The sequence below is a fragment of the Oncorhynchus clarkii genome, chromosome 17, assembly GCF_045791955.1.
Source record: "Oncorhynchus clarkii lewisi isolate Uvic-CL-2024 chromosome 17, UVic_Ocla_1.0, whole genome shotgun sequence".
Taxonomy (NCBI): Eukaryota; Metazoa; Chordata; class Actinopteri; order Salmoniformes; family Salmonidae; genus Oncorhynchus; species Oncorhynchus clarkii.
Window position 1 is genome coordinate 44186296 of NC_092163.1, and position 11656 is coordinate 44197951.

At 41.5% G+C, this 11656-nt stretch overlaps 1 protein-coding gene across 1 annotated transcript; it reads left to right on the top strand.

The window, feature by feature from the left end:
* The first annotated feature begins 3381 nt into the window (after nucleotides 1-3381).
* LOC139370893 (serine/arginine-rich splicing factor 3-like) lies at nucleotides 3382-11490 on the top strand. Its single transcript, XM_071110756.1, has 7 exons — nucleotides 3382-3427; nucleotides 3872-3925; nucleotides 4143-4353; nucleotides 4486-4632; nucleotides 6310-6348; nucleotides 8860-8946; nucleotides 11018-11490. The coding sequence occupies exons 2-7, from the start codon at nucleotides 3919-3921 to the stop codon at nucleotides 11043-11045; spliced, it is 519 nt and encodes a 172-aa protein (XP_070966857.1). The 5' UTR covers nucleotides 3382-3427; nucleotides 3872-3918; the 3' UTR covers nucleotides 11046-11490.
* Nucleotides 11491-11656: the final 166 nt, after the last annotated feature.

An 11656-nucleotide genomic window follows, 5' to 3' on the forward strand; every position in this document is an offset into this window, starting at 1 on the left:
GCCTGCAGGGATGTCCTTATCCCATCGCGCACTAGCGACTCCTGTGGCGGGCCAGGCACAGTGCATGCTAACACGGTCGCCAGGTGTACATTGTTTCCTCCGTCACATTGGTGCGGCTGGCTTCCGGGTTAAGTGGGCATTGTGTCAAGAAGCAGTGCGGCTTGGTTGGGTTGTGTTTCGGAGGACGCACGACTCTCGACCCTCGCCTCTCCTGAGTCCGTACAGGAGTTGCAGCGATGAGACAAGACTGTAACTACCAATTAGATACCACAAAATTGGGGAGAAGAAGGGGTTTCAAAAATAAACAATAAAGCCTACTCATCTCAAGTCTGAATCGGGACCAATGTGATCAGTGTAACGAGGGTGGTTCTGCACAATGGTTTACTCCTGAAGACTGGCAGTGTTTTGACAAGCAACAGACCTGGGATCACATCCACCTTCTCACATGAATACCAGTTACCTTATACATGTTGCCTCTGCTATAATTTACATAGCCCTAAACATTTTGATTGTACATTATTTATAATCTCACAAAGTTGCCTGGCAACAGCAGGTCTATAATTAGTGCCAAAGTCTACCATAGGAAAAGTATTAATTTCCCAGTGTCTTCTTTAATGTTACCAGAAAATTGAATTTATATTTATAATCAATATTTATGCTGTAAACCCTTCGCAATTTAGAAACATTTGATTATATGAGAGACACAGTCTGCCAAAACATTTTGTGTTTGGATGCTACCTTTTACATGCACTGAAACACAAAAAGGTGTTTTCACAACACAATTCAGATTGAAGAACCACTTTGGGTGTCCCAGAATACTTCCAATCTGTTTTGAAATGCATTCAGTGTATTATAACACTTACATTGGTTTTTACATTCAAACACCCTCCAAACACCAGATCTCAGCTTAGGTGCACTACTTTTCATGGTTTTACTACACAGTGATGGTGTTTTGAGTCTTTCTATTTTAACAGTGTAGGTCTACCAGGGTGTTTCAAGTTTTTATTGTCACGTGCACAAGTACAATGCCTTTCTTGCTTGCTCTTTCCCAACAATGCAGTAATCAATATCAGTGGTACTATAAAAAATACATCCAAAGTCAAGTAGAACAAAAACACACGAGAAAAAAAAAGTGCCAATACCATATGTATAATGTGCAGGGATACTGGAGTGGTAGGTTTAGATATGTAAGCTGACTAAGCATTAGGATACTGTATATGATAAACAGAGTAGCAGCAGAGTATATGATGATTGTATGTGAGTGTGTGTGCATGTGTGTAGAGTCAGTATGAATGTGTGTGCGTGTTATGTGTGTGAGTAAATTAAGTGTGTGTGTGTGAGTGTGTTGGAGTGTCAGTACGAGTTAGTCTAATTGAGTGTGTAGCGTGTGCATAGAGACAGTGCAAAAAAACATTTTTTTTTATAGAAGGATAAGTGCAGATTGTCTGTGTAGCCATTTTGTTGGCTATTTAACAGTCTTATGGCTTGGGTATACAAGCTGTTCAAGAACATGTTGGTGTCAGACTTCGCGCCCCGGTTCCGCTTGCCATGCAGAAACAGAGAGAACAATCAATGGCTTGGGTGGCTAGAGTCTTCAACAAATTTCTGGGCCTGATATAGAGGCCCTGGATGGCAGGGAGCTCGGCCCAAGTGATGTACTGGGCTGTCTGCACCACCCCCTGTAGCGCCATGCAATTGAGGGCAATGCAGTTGCCATACCAAGCAGTGATGCAGCCAGTCAAAATACTCTCAATGGTGCAGCTGTAGAACTCTTTTCAACCTCTTGAGGGGAAGATGTTGCGCATTCTTCGCGAATGTTTGCGTGTGTGTGGACCATTTTATGTCCTTAGTGATTTGGACACCGAGGAACATGAAGCGCTTGATCCACTCCTCTGCAGTCCTGTCGATGGACAGTGGTCCACAATCAGCTCCTTGGTCTGAGGGAGAGGTTGTTGTCCACAGTCCACCACAGCGCCAGGTCACTGACATCCTCCCTGTAGGCGGTGCCATCGTCACCGGTGATCAGGCCTACCACAGTTGCGTCGTCAGCAAACTTGAAGATGGTGTTGGAGTCGTGCGTGGCCACGCAGTCGTGGGTGAACAGAGTTTGCCGGACGGGACTAAGCACATACCCCTGTGGGACCCCTGTGTTGAGGGTCAGCATGGCAGAGATGATGCTGCCTACCCTCACCACCTGGGGTTCGCCCGTCAGGAAGTCAAGGATCCGGTTGCAGAGGGAGGTGTTCAGTCCAGGGTCCCAAGCTTGTTGATGTGTTGAACACTAAGCTGTCAATGAACAGCATTCTCAAATAGGTATTCCTCTTATCTAGGTGGGTGAGGGCAGAGTAGTGTGCATTTGAGATTATGTCGTCTATGGATCTGTTGGGGTGGTATGCAAATTGTAATGGGTCTAGCGTGTCTGGGATGATGGAGTTGATGTGTGCCATAACCCGCCTTTCAATGCAAATCTAATCAAATAAATTTTTATTGGTCACATACACATATTTAGCAGATGTTACTGTGGGTGTAGCGAAATGCTTGTAAAAGTTGCTTAGGAGTTAGAAGCAGAGCTGCCATATCTGTCGGCTCCATCTTACTTGATGATTGATGATGATTTAATAGGATTCCACCTTGTTCCTATATTGTCCCTTTACTTGTTTGATGGCTCTGCAGACGTCGTAGCAGGACTTCTTGTTCGTGTCCTCAGCTGTAACTTCAGGGTTGGCTACGATAACCCTGTGAGTGGTAGCCCTGTCCTTTAGTTTAGCGCTAATCCTCAATTTTAATCCAGGGCTTTTTGATTGGGGAAGCAACGAATCTTCACTGTGGGGATAATGTCTGCAATGTATTTGGTAATGAAGCCGGTGACACGGAGGTGGTTAGCGATGTTCTATCTAATACCACACCCCCTTGGGCCTTATTGATTAATTATAGACTTGGTGGTTTGAGTCCTGAATGCTGATTGCCTGGCAACGTTGGTAAACAATTTATTATAGCAATAAGGCACCTCGGGGGTTTGTGATATATGGACAATATACCATGGCTAAGGACTGTGCCCAGGCACTCCGCGTTGCGTGGTACATAAGAACAGCCCTTAGCCGTGATACAGTATATTGGCCATATACCACACCTCCTCTTGCCGTTTTTCTTAATTATACACCATGCTGGATAAACTATATATTACGTACCCTGCAATGTATGCTTAAGAATAACCATTGTATAAATAAATACATGTTATTTAGGTATCTGGTCTCGACACAGCTCTTTTTTAAAAAGAAAAACACACTTGGTCATGTAGTCATAATACTCCACTCCAGTAGACGGCGATAGGCCACTGGTAAAGCACTTTACTGACCCCGAGCTGTTGAGATTATTTATTTCATTTCAACGCCATTTTCCAACACCGTGTGGAGACTACTGCTCGCAGGTAAGAATCGTCTGAGCGTGTTGGGAGACTTTGGCGCAGATATAACGAGTACAATTGTGATTAATGGATGTGGGAATGAAAGCCGTTTACGATTTAAAAACATCATGCACTGTAAAATTGTTTTGCTTTAGTCGAATAGTTCGATTGAACCGTCAACAAAAGCCAGCATCTTGCTAAGCTAACCGCAATGCTCATCCACGGCTAATATTAGCTAATGGAAGCTAACAATGAGCAGCACTGCCAGATTAATACAATACATATTTTTCCAGTCTAATTTATGAATGCATTTATCCATGCACTTACTTAAAGCTGTAACTAGCTAGCGATCGTATTAAGTTACATTTAAACAATCGCGTTGTTGGTAGCTAGCTAAGCACGTTAAATTGCTAGCTAACAATATAGTTAACTAATCAATGCTAATCAAGTCTCCCTCCTTTCTTCCAGATTGATATATTTTGTCAACCCTTCAACGGAAACAAGTATCCTTCAAGATGGGAGGTAATTACCTAACGTGATATGCACCCAACGTCTGTTATGTAAAAAAAAAAATATTTAAAAAATAGTTTGGTTAGGGGCGTTTGGCCACTTAACACAGCGTTGTCACAAATTACGTCGATGGAAGTGATGTGAATTGTAGAATTCTAATGAATGTAATTGTGAATGACTGGATGTAGTACTTGTGGTATCTTATTTTCCTCTTTCCTTTCACTCTTAGAACCTGCTCATCTCAGAGATTGTCCTCTTGATTGTAAGGTATATGTTGGGAACTTGGGCAACAGTGGAAACAAGACTGAGTTGGAGAGGGCGTTTGGGTACTATGGCCCCCTGCGTAGTGTGTGGGTGGCGAGGAACCCCCCAGGCTTTGCCTTTGTCGAGTTTGAGGACCCCCGAGATGCAACTGATGCTGTGAGAGAATTGGATGGGAGGTAAGCCACTACTTAAATACATTATTGTCCACCAAGAATGGGAAATTCAGTTCATTACTTGAGCAAAACAGTGAGTCATATGCCGTATTCCAGTCTAACTAGTATGCTTCTGCAATTACTTTATGTGAACAGGACTCTGTCTGGCTGCAGAGTGAGAGTTGAGTTGTCCAATGGTGAGAAACGCTCGAGGAGCCGCGGACCTCCACCCTCCTGGAGCCGTCGCCCTGGACGTGATGACTACAGCAGCAGGCGCCGTGGGAGCCCGCCTGTCAGACGCCGGTATGATACATCACCTTTCACCTAGATTTATTATCACTTATCTTTAACATGTAGGCCAACAAGTGTTTATAACCTACCTACCTTGCCAGTCAACCCCACACCCTCCCTTCCATCCCTTCCAACTGTATCATATGTCCTATCATTTCAATTTAGTGGGCTGGATTTGGCAGGTAGACAAACACCTGCACTGTCTGTAGGTTGGTTAGTGCTGTGATACATTATAACATTTTTACTATGGACACAATCAGAGCTGGGAAAGGATCATTTACTCATCTGAGGGATTGGGTCCCTTTTTCAGGTCAAAATTTAGGTGATTTCAAAAGGTTTAATTCAGGCATCATTTGTTGATCTGGGCAATACATTTAAGGTAAATTCTTTAAGATAAACATTTATCACCCATCAAATTTCGGAAGAAGGGGGCACTTGTTTGATCATTTAATTGCTATCTGGATGTCAGTTTTGTTTCATTTTCTCAGTTTCGTTTTTTTGCCTTCGATCTATATTAATAAAAATGAACCCCGTTGCAGAGTCATCACCATGCCTCTTCTCACCACCCTCTGAGACAGTCAGTCAACTAGTCCTCTTACAGCATCATGTGACCACTGACCAGCGCCATCACTGTGCCCCACCCAATCAGCTTCGCTGGTGCCGTGTCACATGACCCAGGCATGGCCAGTCGTCATGTTCCGCTCCAGCCTATTGGTTCCTGAGATTGCAGCTCTCAGCTTCCTCCTCCTCCTCCAACCTTAACCCAATCGTCAGCGTCGCAGCCCACCTCACAATTCTGACCAGTCAGCGATTTAACTACTTTCCCCAATTATCAACACAACTACCTACAAGCAGCACAGCAGGCCCCGGCCAACCACACAAAGACAGGGAAAATCTACAACTACTGTACCCCCTCCAGCCAACCAACTCCATAACTCCAACATTTGCAACATGTGGCAAATCCTCTCTGCAAATTCTACCTCCCTCGCCATCAGTCTGACTTCCTTGCGTCATTTCTATCTTGTCCAAACCCCCAAAAATAGTAAGTTGCTTTTCTCCTGCTTTTTGTAGTGTCATGCTTACCACAGGTTTGGTTTAACAGCTGCTTGACAATATGCAATTGGCAGTCATAGAAAGTGTGGCTTGAATTTAGTTTCAAACAACTTGTGAGTACAATTATTATCATTTAGAATCTCCCTCTCATAGATTACAAATAAAGCTTTTGTCCTGAAACTCAAAAGTTGTGGGGTCTTGGAGCTGTCCTGGTTAGCATTAACTGTGTATTACCATTTATGAGGACCAATATTGGTAGTGATTTAAAAAATGTGCCCTTTGTTTGTACAACAAACAGTACAGGTATGTAGCTTTTAAGTCTGCATACTTGTATTTTATAGCTTCTAATTCATTGTCTCACTTTGTTTATATGCTTGTGTTCATTTAAACTTCCCCGGTCTCCTGAGTTTATAAGAGGTCTCATTTTGACCTCAGTTGGTTGTCCAGGCATTCTGTCCTCTAGCAGGGGTGCAGAGGATCCCCTGATCTGTTCCGTCTGCAGAAAGAGGAAGGCTGTGTGTGGTATTGTGTAATGATTGGAATGGTGCTTCTTCAGGAATAAGGAATGTCATGTTTGACAGGTGTTATTGATGCAATAATACCCAGTATTAAAACGTTTTTTCCTTCTCCGTCCAGCTCTCCTAGGAGGAGGAGCTTCAGCCGCAGTCGCAGCAGGTGAGCGTAAATGCCTCTACTACATTCTCCATAGTGTTCCTCTTTGCCCAGCCTCCACACCTTAACCTGTCTGGGATATGTGGGACGGTACCAACAGCCAGTGAAAGTGCAGGGCGCCAAATTCAAAACAACAAAAATCTCATAATTAAAATTCCTCAAGCATACACGTATTTTACACAATTTAAAGATAAAATTCTCGTTAATCCAGCCACAGTGTCTGATTTCAAAAAGGCTTTACAGCGAAAGCACCACAAATGATTGTTAGGTCACCACCAACTCACAGAAAAACACAGCCATTTTTCCAGCCAAAGAGAGGAGTCACAAATAGAGAGAAAATAATCACTAACCTTTGATCTTCATCAGATGACACTCATAGGACTTCATGTTACACAATACATGTATGTTTTGTGCATATTTGTATAAAAAAATATAATTTTACATTATGTTCAGTAGTTCTAAAACATGCAGTGATTTTGCAGAGAGCCACATCAATTTACAGACATATTCATCATAAATGTTGATGAAAATACAAGTGTTACATGTGGAATTAGATATATAGTTCTCCTTAATGCAACTGCTGTGTCAGATTTCAAAAAAACTTTATGGAAAAAGCAAACCATGCAATAATCTGAGTACAGCGTTCAGATGACAAAGCAGCCAAAAAGATATCCGCCATATTGTGTAGTCAACATTAGTCAGAAATAGCTGCATTCTGATCTTCATCAGAATGCACTTCCAGGAATCCCAGTTCCACAATAAATGTTTGATAAAGTATATAATTTATGTCCAAATAGCTTCTTTTGTTAGGGCGTTTGGTAAACAAATCCAAACGCACGTGCAGGTCCAGTTGGACGAAAAGTTCAAAAAGTTCCGTTACAGCCCGTAGAAACTTGTCAAACTAAGTATAGAATCAATCTTTAGGATGTTTTTATCATAAATCTTCAATAATGTTCCAACCGGAGAATTCCCATGTCTGTAGAAAAGCAATGGAATGAGAGCTAACTCTCCCGTGGCACTCCTGTGGCACTCTGCCAGTCACCTGGCCAATCCCCTCTCATTCGCCCCCACTTCACAGTAGAAGCCTCAAACAAAGTTCTAAAGACTGTTGACATCTAGTGGAAGCCTTAGGAAGTGCAATATGACCCCATTTACACTGTATATTGGAATGGCAAAGAGCTGAAAAACTACAAGCCTCCGATTTCCCACTTCCTGGTTGGATTTTTCTCAGGTTTTCACCTGCCATATGAGTTCTGTTATACTCACAGACATAATTCAAACAATTTTAGAAACGTCAGTGTTTTCTCTCCAATACTACTAATAATATGCATATATTAGCATCTGGGACAGAGTATCAGGCAGTTTACTCTGGGCACCTTATTCATCCAAGCTACTCAAAACTGCCCCCCTGTCACCAAGAAGTTAAAAGATTTGTGGTAGCTATCTAACTAGTAGGGATGTAAAGATTCACCAATCTGCATTGGTCCATGATTTTAAAATACAAGTTCATATTACATTATTTCCACCTTCTGAAAATACCTCATCTTTTGTGACTGACCACTAACGCATCCTCTACTTTAGTGGCAAACTGCATGTAACTCTTGCCAGTCATTGATCTACAAGTCATTTTGCATGCCGAACAACCCCAGGCAATATCAGTAGCCTAGTCAAACTGCACTGTGCCCAGCTTTACGTACTGACCAACATAAGTTAGTCGGCCTGTTCCTGATCGTGCACATCTGCTCGGCACCTTCAGCATTCAAATGCTAAAATGGCTTGCGTGATATTAGGCTTTATTAGTTGAGTGAGAACCTGTGCAATTTGCTAGGTTGTTGTCTCTGCAAATGTTAAATGGTGTTTTACTGGAATAAACACTTATCTGGCCATACCTGCTGAACAGGGCTTACTATAGATTTGATTTTGATTGTTAAAGTTCACCATTAGCAATAGTTTGGGTTAAAAACATTTTTACATCATAATGTTAAGTTCCCTATTTAGGGGACTTTGAGCGGTTCTGGGCTGGGCGTTTTGGTGTACAAAGCGCTTTATGAATGTTGTAGGGTCCCGTGTCTTATAGTGCAAGAAAGCCCCATCTCTCCACTCCTGCTCTACCAGCAGGGCTGTGTCAGGTTTCAGATGCTGAGTGACTTGTCATTTGCTGAGTGACTTGTCACATTTCTGAGCCTATCTAGACTAAGGAATTATTTCTTGTCTAATAGTGTTGCACAGTATACCGGTTATATCACGGACCCAAAACAACATGGTACTTATGATACCAACATTTAAGAATACCGTAGTACCGTTTCATATGCTACTCCAAAAATGTTCGGCCCTCCCAATCTAAAGAACCCACTGCCGCCTGTTATAAAATGTTTATACATGGCTCTGACGTGGTCAATACTAATCGATGCTCTATAGCTTAAAGTGACCACTGTTCAAATGTAATATTTCTGACCGTGTGAATACATGTGAGTACATCGGGAAACGCACTCTAATTGACTTGTTATTCTCTAGGTCTCCGTCACGAGACAGAAGAAGAGATAGGTCTATCTCCAGAGACAGGAACCATAAACCTTCAAGATCCTTCTCACGGTCCCGGAGGTAAGTGTGCGTTCATGATGTTAAATGGCGCCCGTGGATAAACAAAGACAAAGAAACAGACGTCTTCCTATATGGACAGGTGCAGTGGGGTTATTGACACCCTTGATGAAGATGCACAAAAATGGCTATAAAATAATTTTGATGCGCTACGCTCTAAAATTGTTGTAAATGATATTAATACAATTGCACGTAAATAGATTTTGGTTAACAAGTAATAAAAAAAGTTGTCAATTATCGACACCCCTGTTTTTAATTTCCTTTCAATACCTCACCTAGTGAGGATGATGCCACTGAGCCTTTTTCAGAAATGTTTTATGAGTTGGTTAACACGTTAGAAGGAATCTTAGACCGTTCCTACATACATAGTCCTTCCAGCGCCTTCGTCTGTTCTTATGGGCTGCAGTCTGCAATTCAAACTACAGGTTTTCAATGGGTTTCAAGTCTGGAGACTGAGATGGCCATTCAAGAGCATCATGAACTTTACCCAGTACCGGGACATTTTAGCCAAAAACCCAATGTGTTTGAATAAAATTATCTATATGCACTGAGCTTGGCCACGCGGTGTACAAAAATAATTAAACAGTGAGTGCCTGTGACTGGCGAACGTCACAGGCACTCAAACAGGTAGCAGCACAGTGTTGTCCGGGCTGAAGCTGCAACGTAATTAGAGCACGTTCGTTTCTTGTTTCTGACTGAAAAGTGCTGTTAACCAAATAGCTAATTTGTTTAGGAAAAATATTCCTTACCCCTTGCTCTCTTTACGTGAAACATGTATGCATTGCATGCACGTCACCAATAGGGCCTCGCCTATAGCATATCATCACATCAATAAATGAGTTATAACAAAGTCTGAACACCGCAACAGCAAAATGGATGCAGAGGACGCGGGGGGTGGGGACTAGAAACGCAAATGTTTACTGGTTGCTCAGGAGGGAAAGAGGAAGTTGAGGTATGAAAGACATTTGACTTAATTGTAGAAACTACTGGAAATCAAGAAAAATTAGGGTGTAGGAGCAAGTGCTGCGTGTGTATTGTTTGCCAAACAGGTGCTGTTAGATGAATCTATTTCCAAAGACCATTTGGAACCGTTTAAACAACATTAAGTAAATGATAAACGTTCCAGTCTGTTCGAACAAGAAAATAAAATGTAAAAAATGATATATATGTAATATTTTAAAGCCTTTATTACAGCAGCGACTAAAAACAGTTGCATGAATTGCGGTTTATTTATTGTTTAGGCTAATTATCCAAAGCTCCCTTTTTATTTCATTTTAAAGCAAATGCTTGATAGCATACGAGCCATTCATGCTTTGAAATGCAATGTGATGAAATTAACGAATAAATGATTGCTATGAAATATAGGCCTATGTAAGTTACGGTATTAAGACTAAACAGGACGCGCTCTTAGACCTACAACACGATGGTGGTTATACAGGGCCACGACTATAAGAAGCCTGCTAACAGTTAGGCTATTGATTATGGACCTAATTAAGTTGGTATCTTCTGTAATCAGTTTTCTTAGACAATTAAGGGCTGTTTCCTCGTCTTTTTACTCCGCTGCTGCCTCTGCCACATTGTTGGGTGGCAGGTAGCCTAGTGGTTAGCGCATTGGACTTGTAACCGAAAGGTTGCAAGATCAAATCCCCGAGCTGTTAAAAAAATTAATTTTAAAATCTGTCGTTCTGCCCCTGAACAAGGCAGTTAACCCACTGTTCCTAGGCCGTCATTGAAAATAAGAATTTGTTCTTAACTGACTTGCCTAGGTAAATAAAGGTAAAGTAAATTAAAAAAAAATCTATTTGACTGCTCGCCTACAGAAATCTCGGTCGACCAACAGTTTTTGACCAAGCAATCGCAAAGTCGACTAAATTGGGTTAGCCCTAGTATGCACAATACTGGACGTCGCTCTGGATAAGAGCATCCTCTAAATGTAAAATGTCTTTACGCAGTCATTTTTGCTCGTCTTTATCAAGGTAGTCAATAATTTCGGACCCCACTGTATTTGTAGGGCTGTGGGCATTGGATTGTAGTGCAAGTTATTGTTTCTGACAGATCCTTGTTTTTCCCCCAGCCGCTCTAGGACCACGGAGAGAAAGTGAGTGACAGTCTGAAGTCCAACCCTGAGGATGTCTCTTGTATTGAATCAGGTTTTGGATGAGTGCGTTTCATTTTTAAATAATCTTTTAGATTTGTTTTTTCTTTCTTCCTTTTTATGAAGTGAAACGGCCGTGTCTATCCATCTTTGAAACAATTCCGTCTTTGCAAACTGTATCATTCACAAATTACTGTCTTTATTTTACCAAATGTGTCCTGTTTTAATTTGTTTAAATTTACATGCAGCATTGTCAAATGAGTTAAAGGATTGATTTAGAAAAATGTTTTCAGTCCACTTGGCAATTATTTCCCCCATAAATTCTGAAGTAGAATTCATACAGGAAGTAGCTGTCACACTGCATGTTGAGTAGAATGTGGTAACTCAACTACTTTGTATTTGTTTCTGTTAAACTGTTTGAAGTGATTGAATTAAACATTTGGTAACAGGTTTCCCTGGGTATAACTTTTTGGATTGTTTTGAATTATGTTTAATTTACTTTTGATTGTGGCTCACTGAATGCTAGATTCTTGGATGGGAGATGGAGGGATTGATGTGTAAATCAAAGCTTAGTCATTCAATTGTTCTTAAGATGGAAATTTGTGACTCGGGATGAAA

What these genes read in the sequence shown, in the direction of transcription:
- LOC139370893 (XM_071110756.1), top strand. An exon ending in AGCCCGCCTGTCAGACGCCG is followed by an intron (nt 4,633 to 6,309) that starts GTATGATACATC and finishes TTCTCCGTCCAG; the next exon opens with CTCTCCTAGGAGGAGGAGCT. An exon ending in TCCTTCTCACGGTCCCGGAG is followed by an intron (nt 8,947 to 11,017) that starts GTAAGTGTGCGT and finishes TTTTTCCCCCAG; the next exon opens with CCGCTCTAGGACCACGGAGA.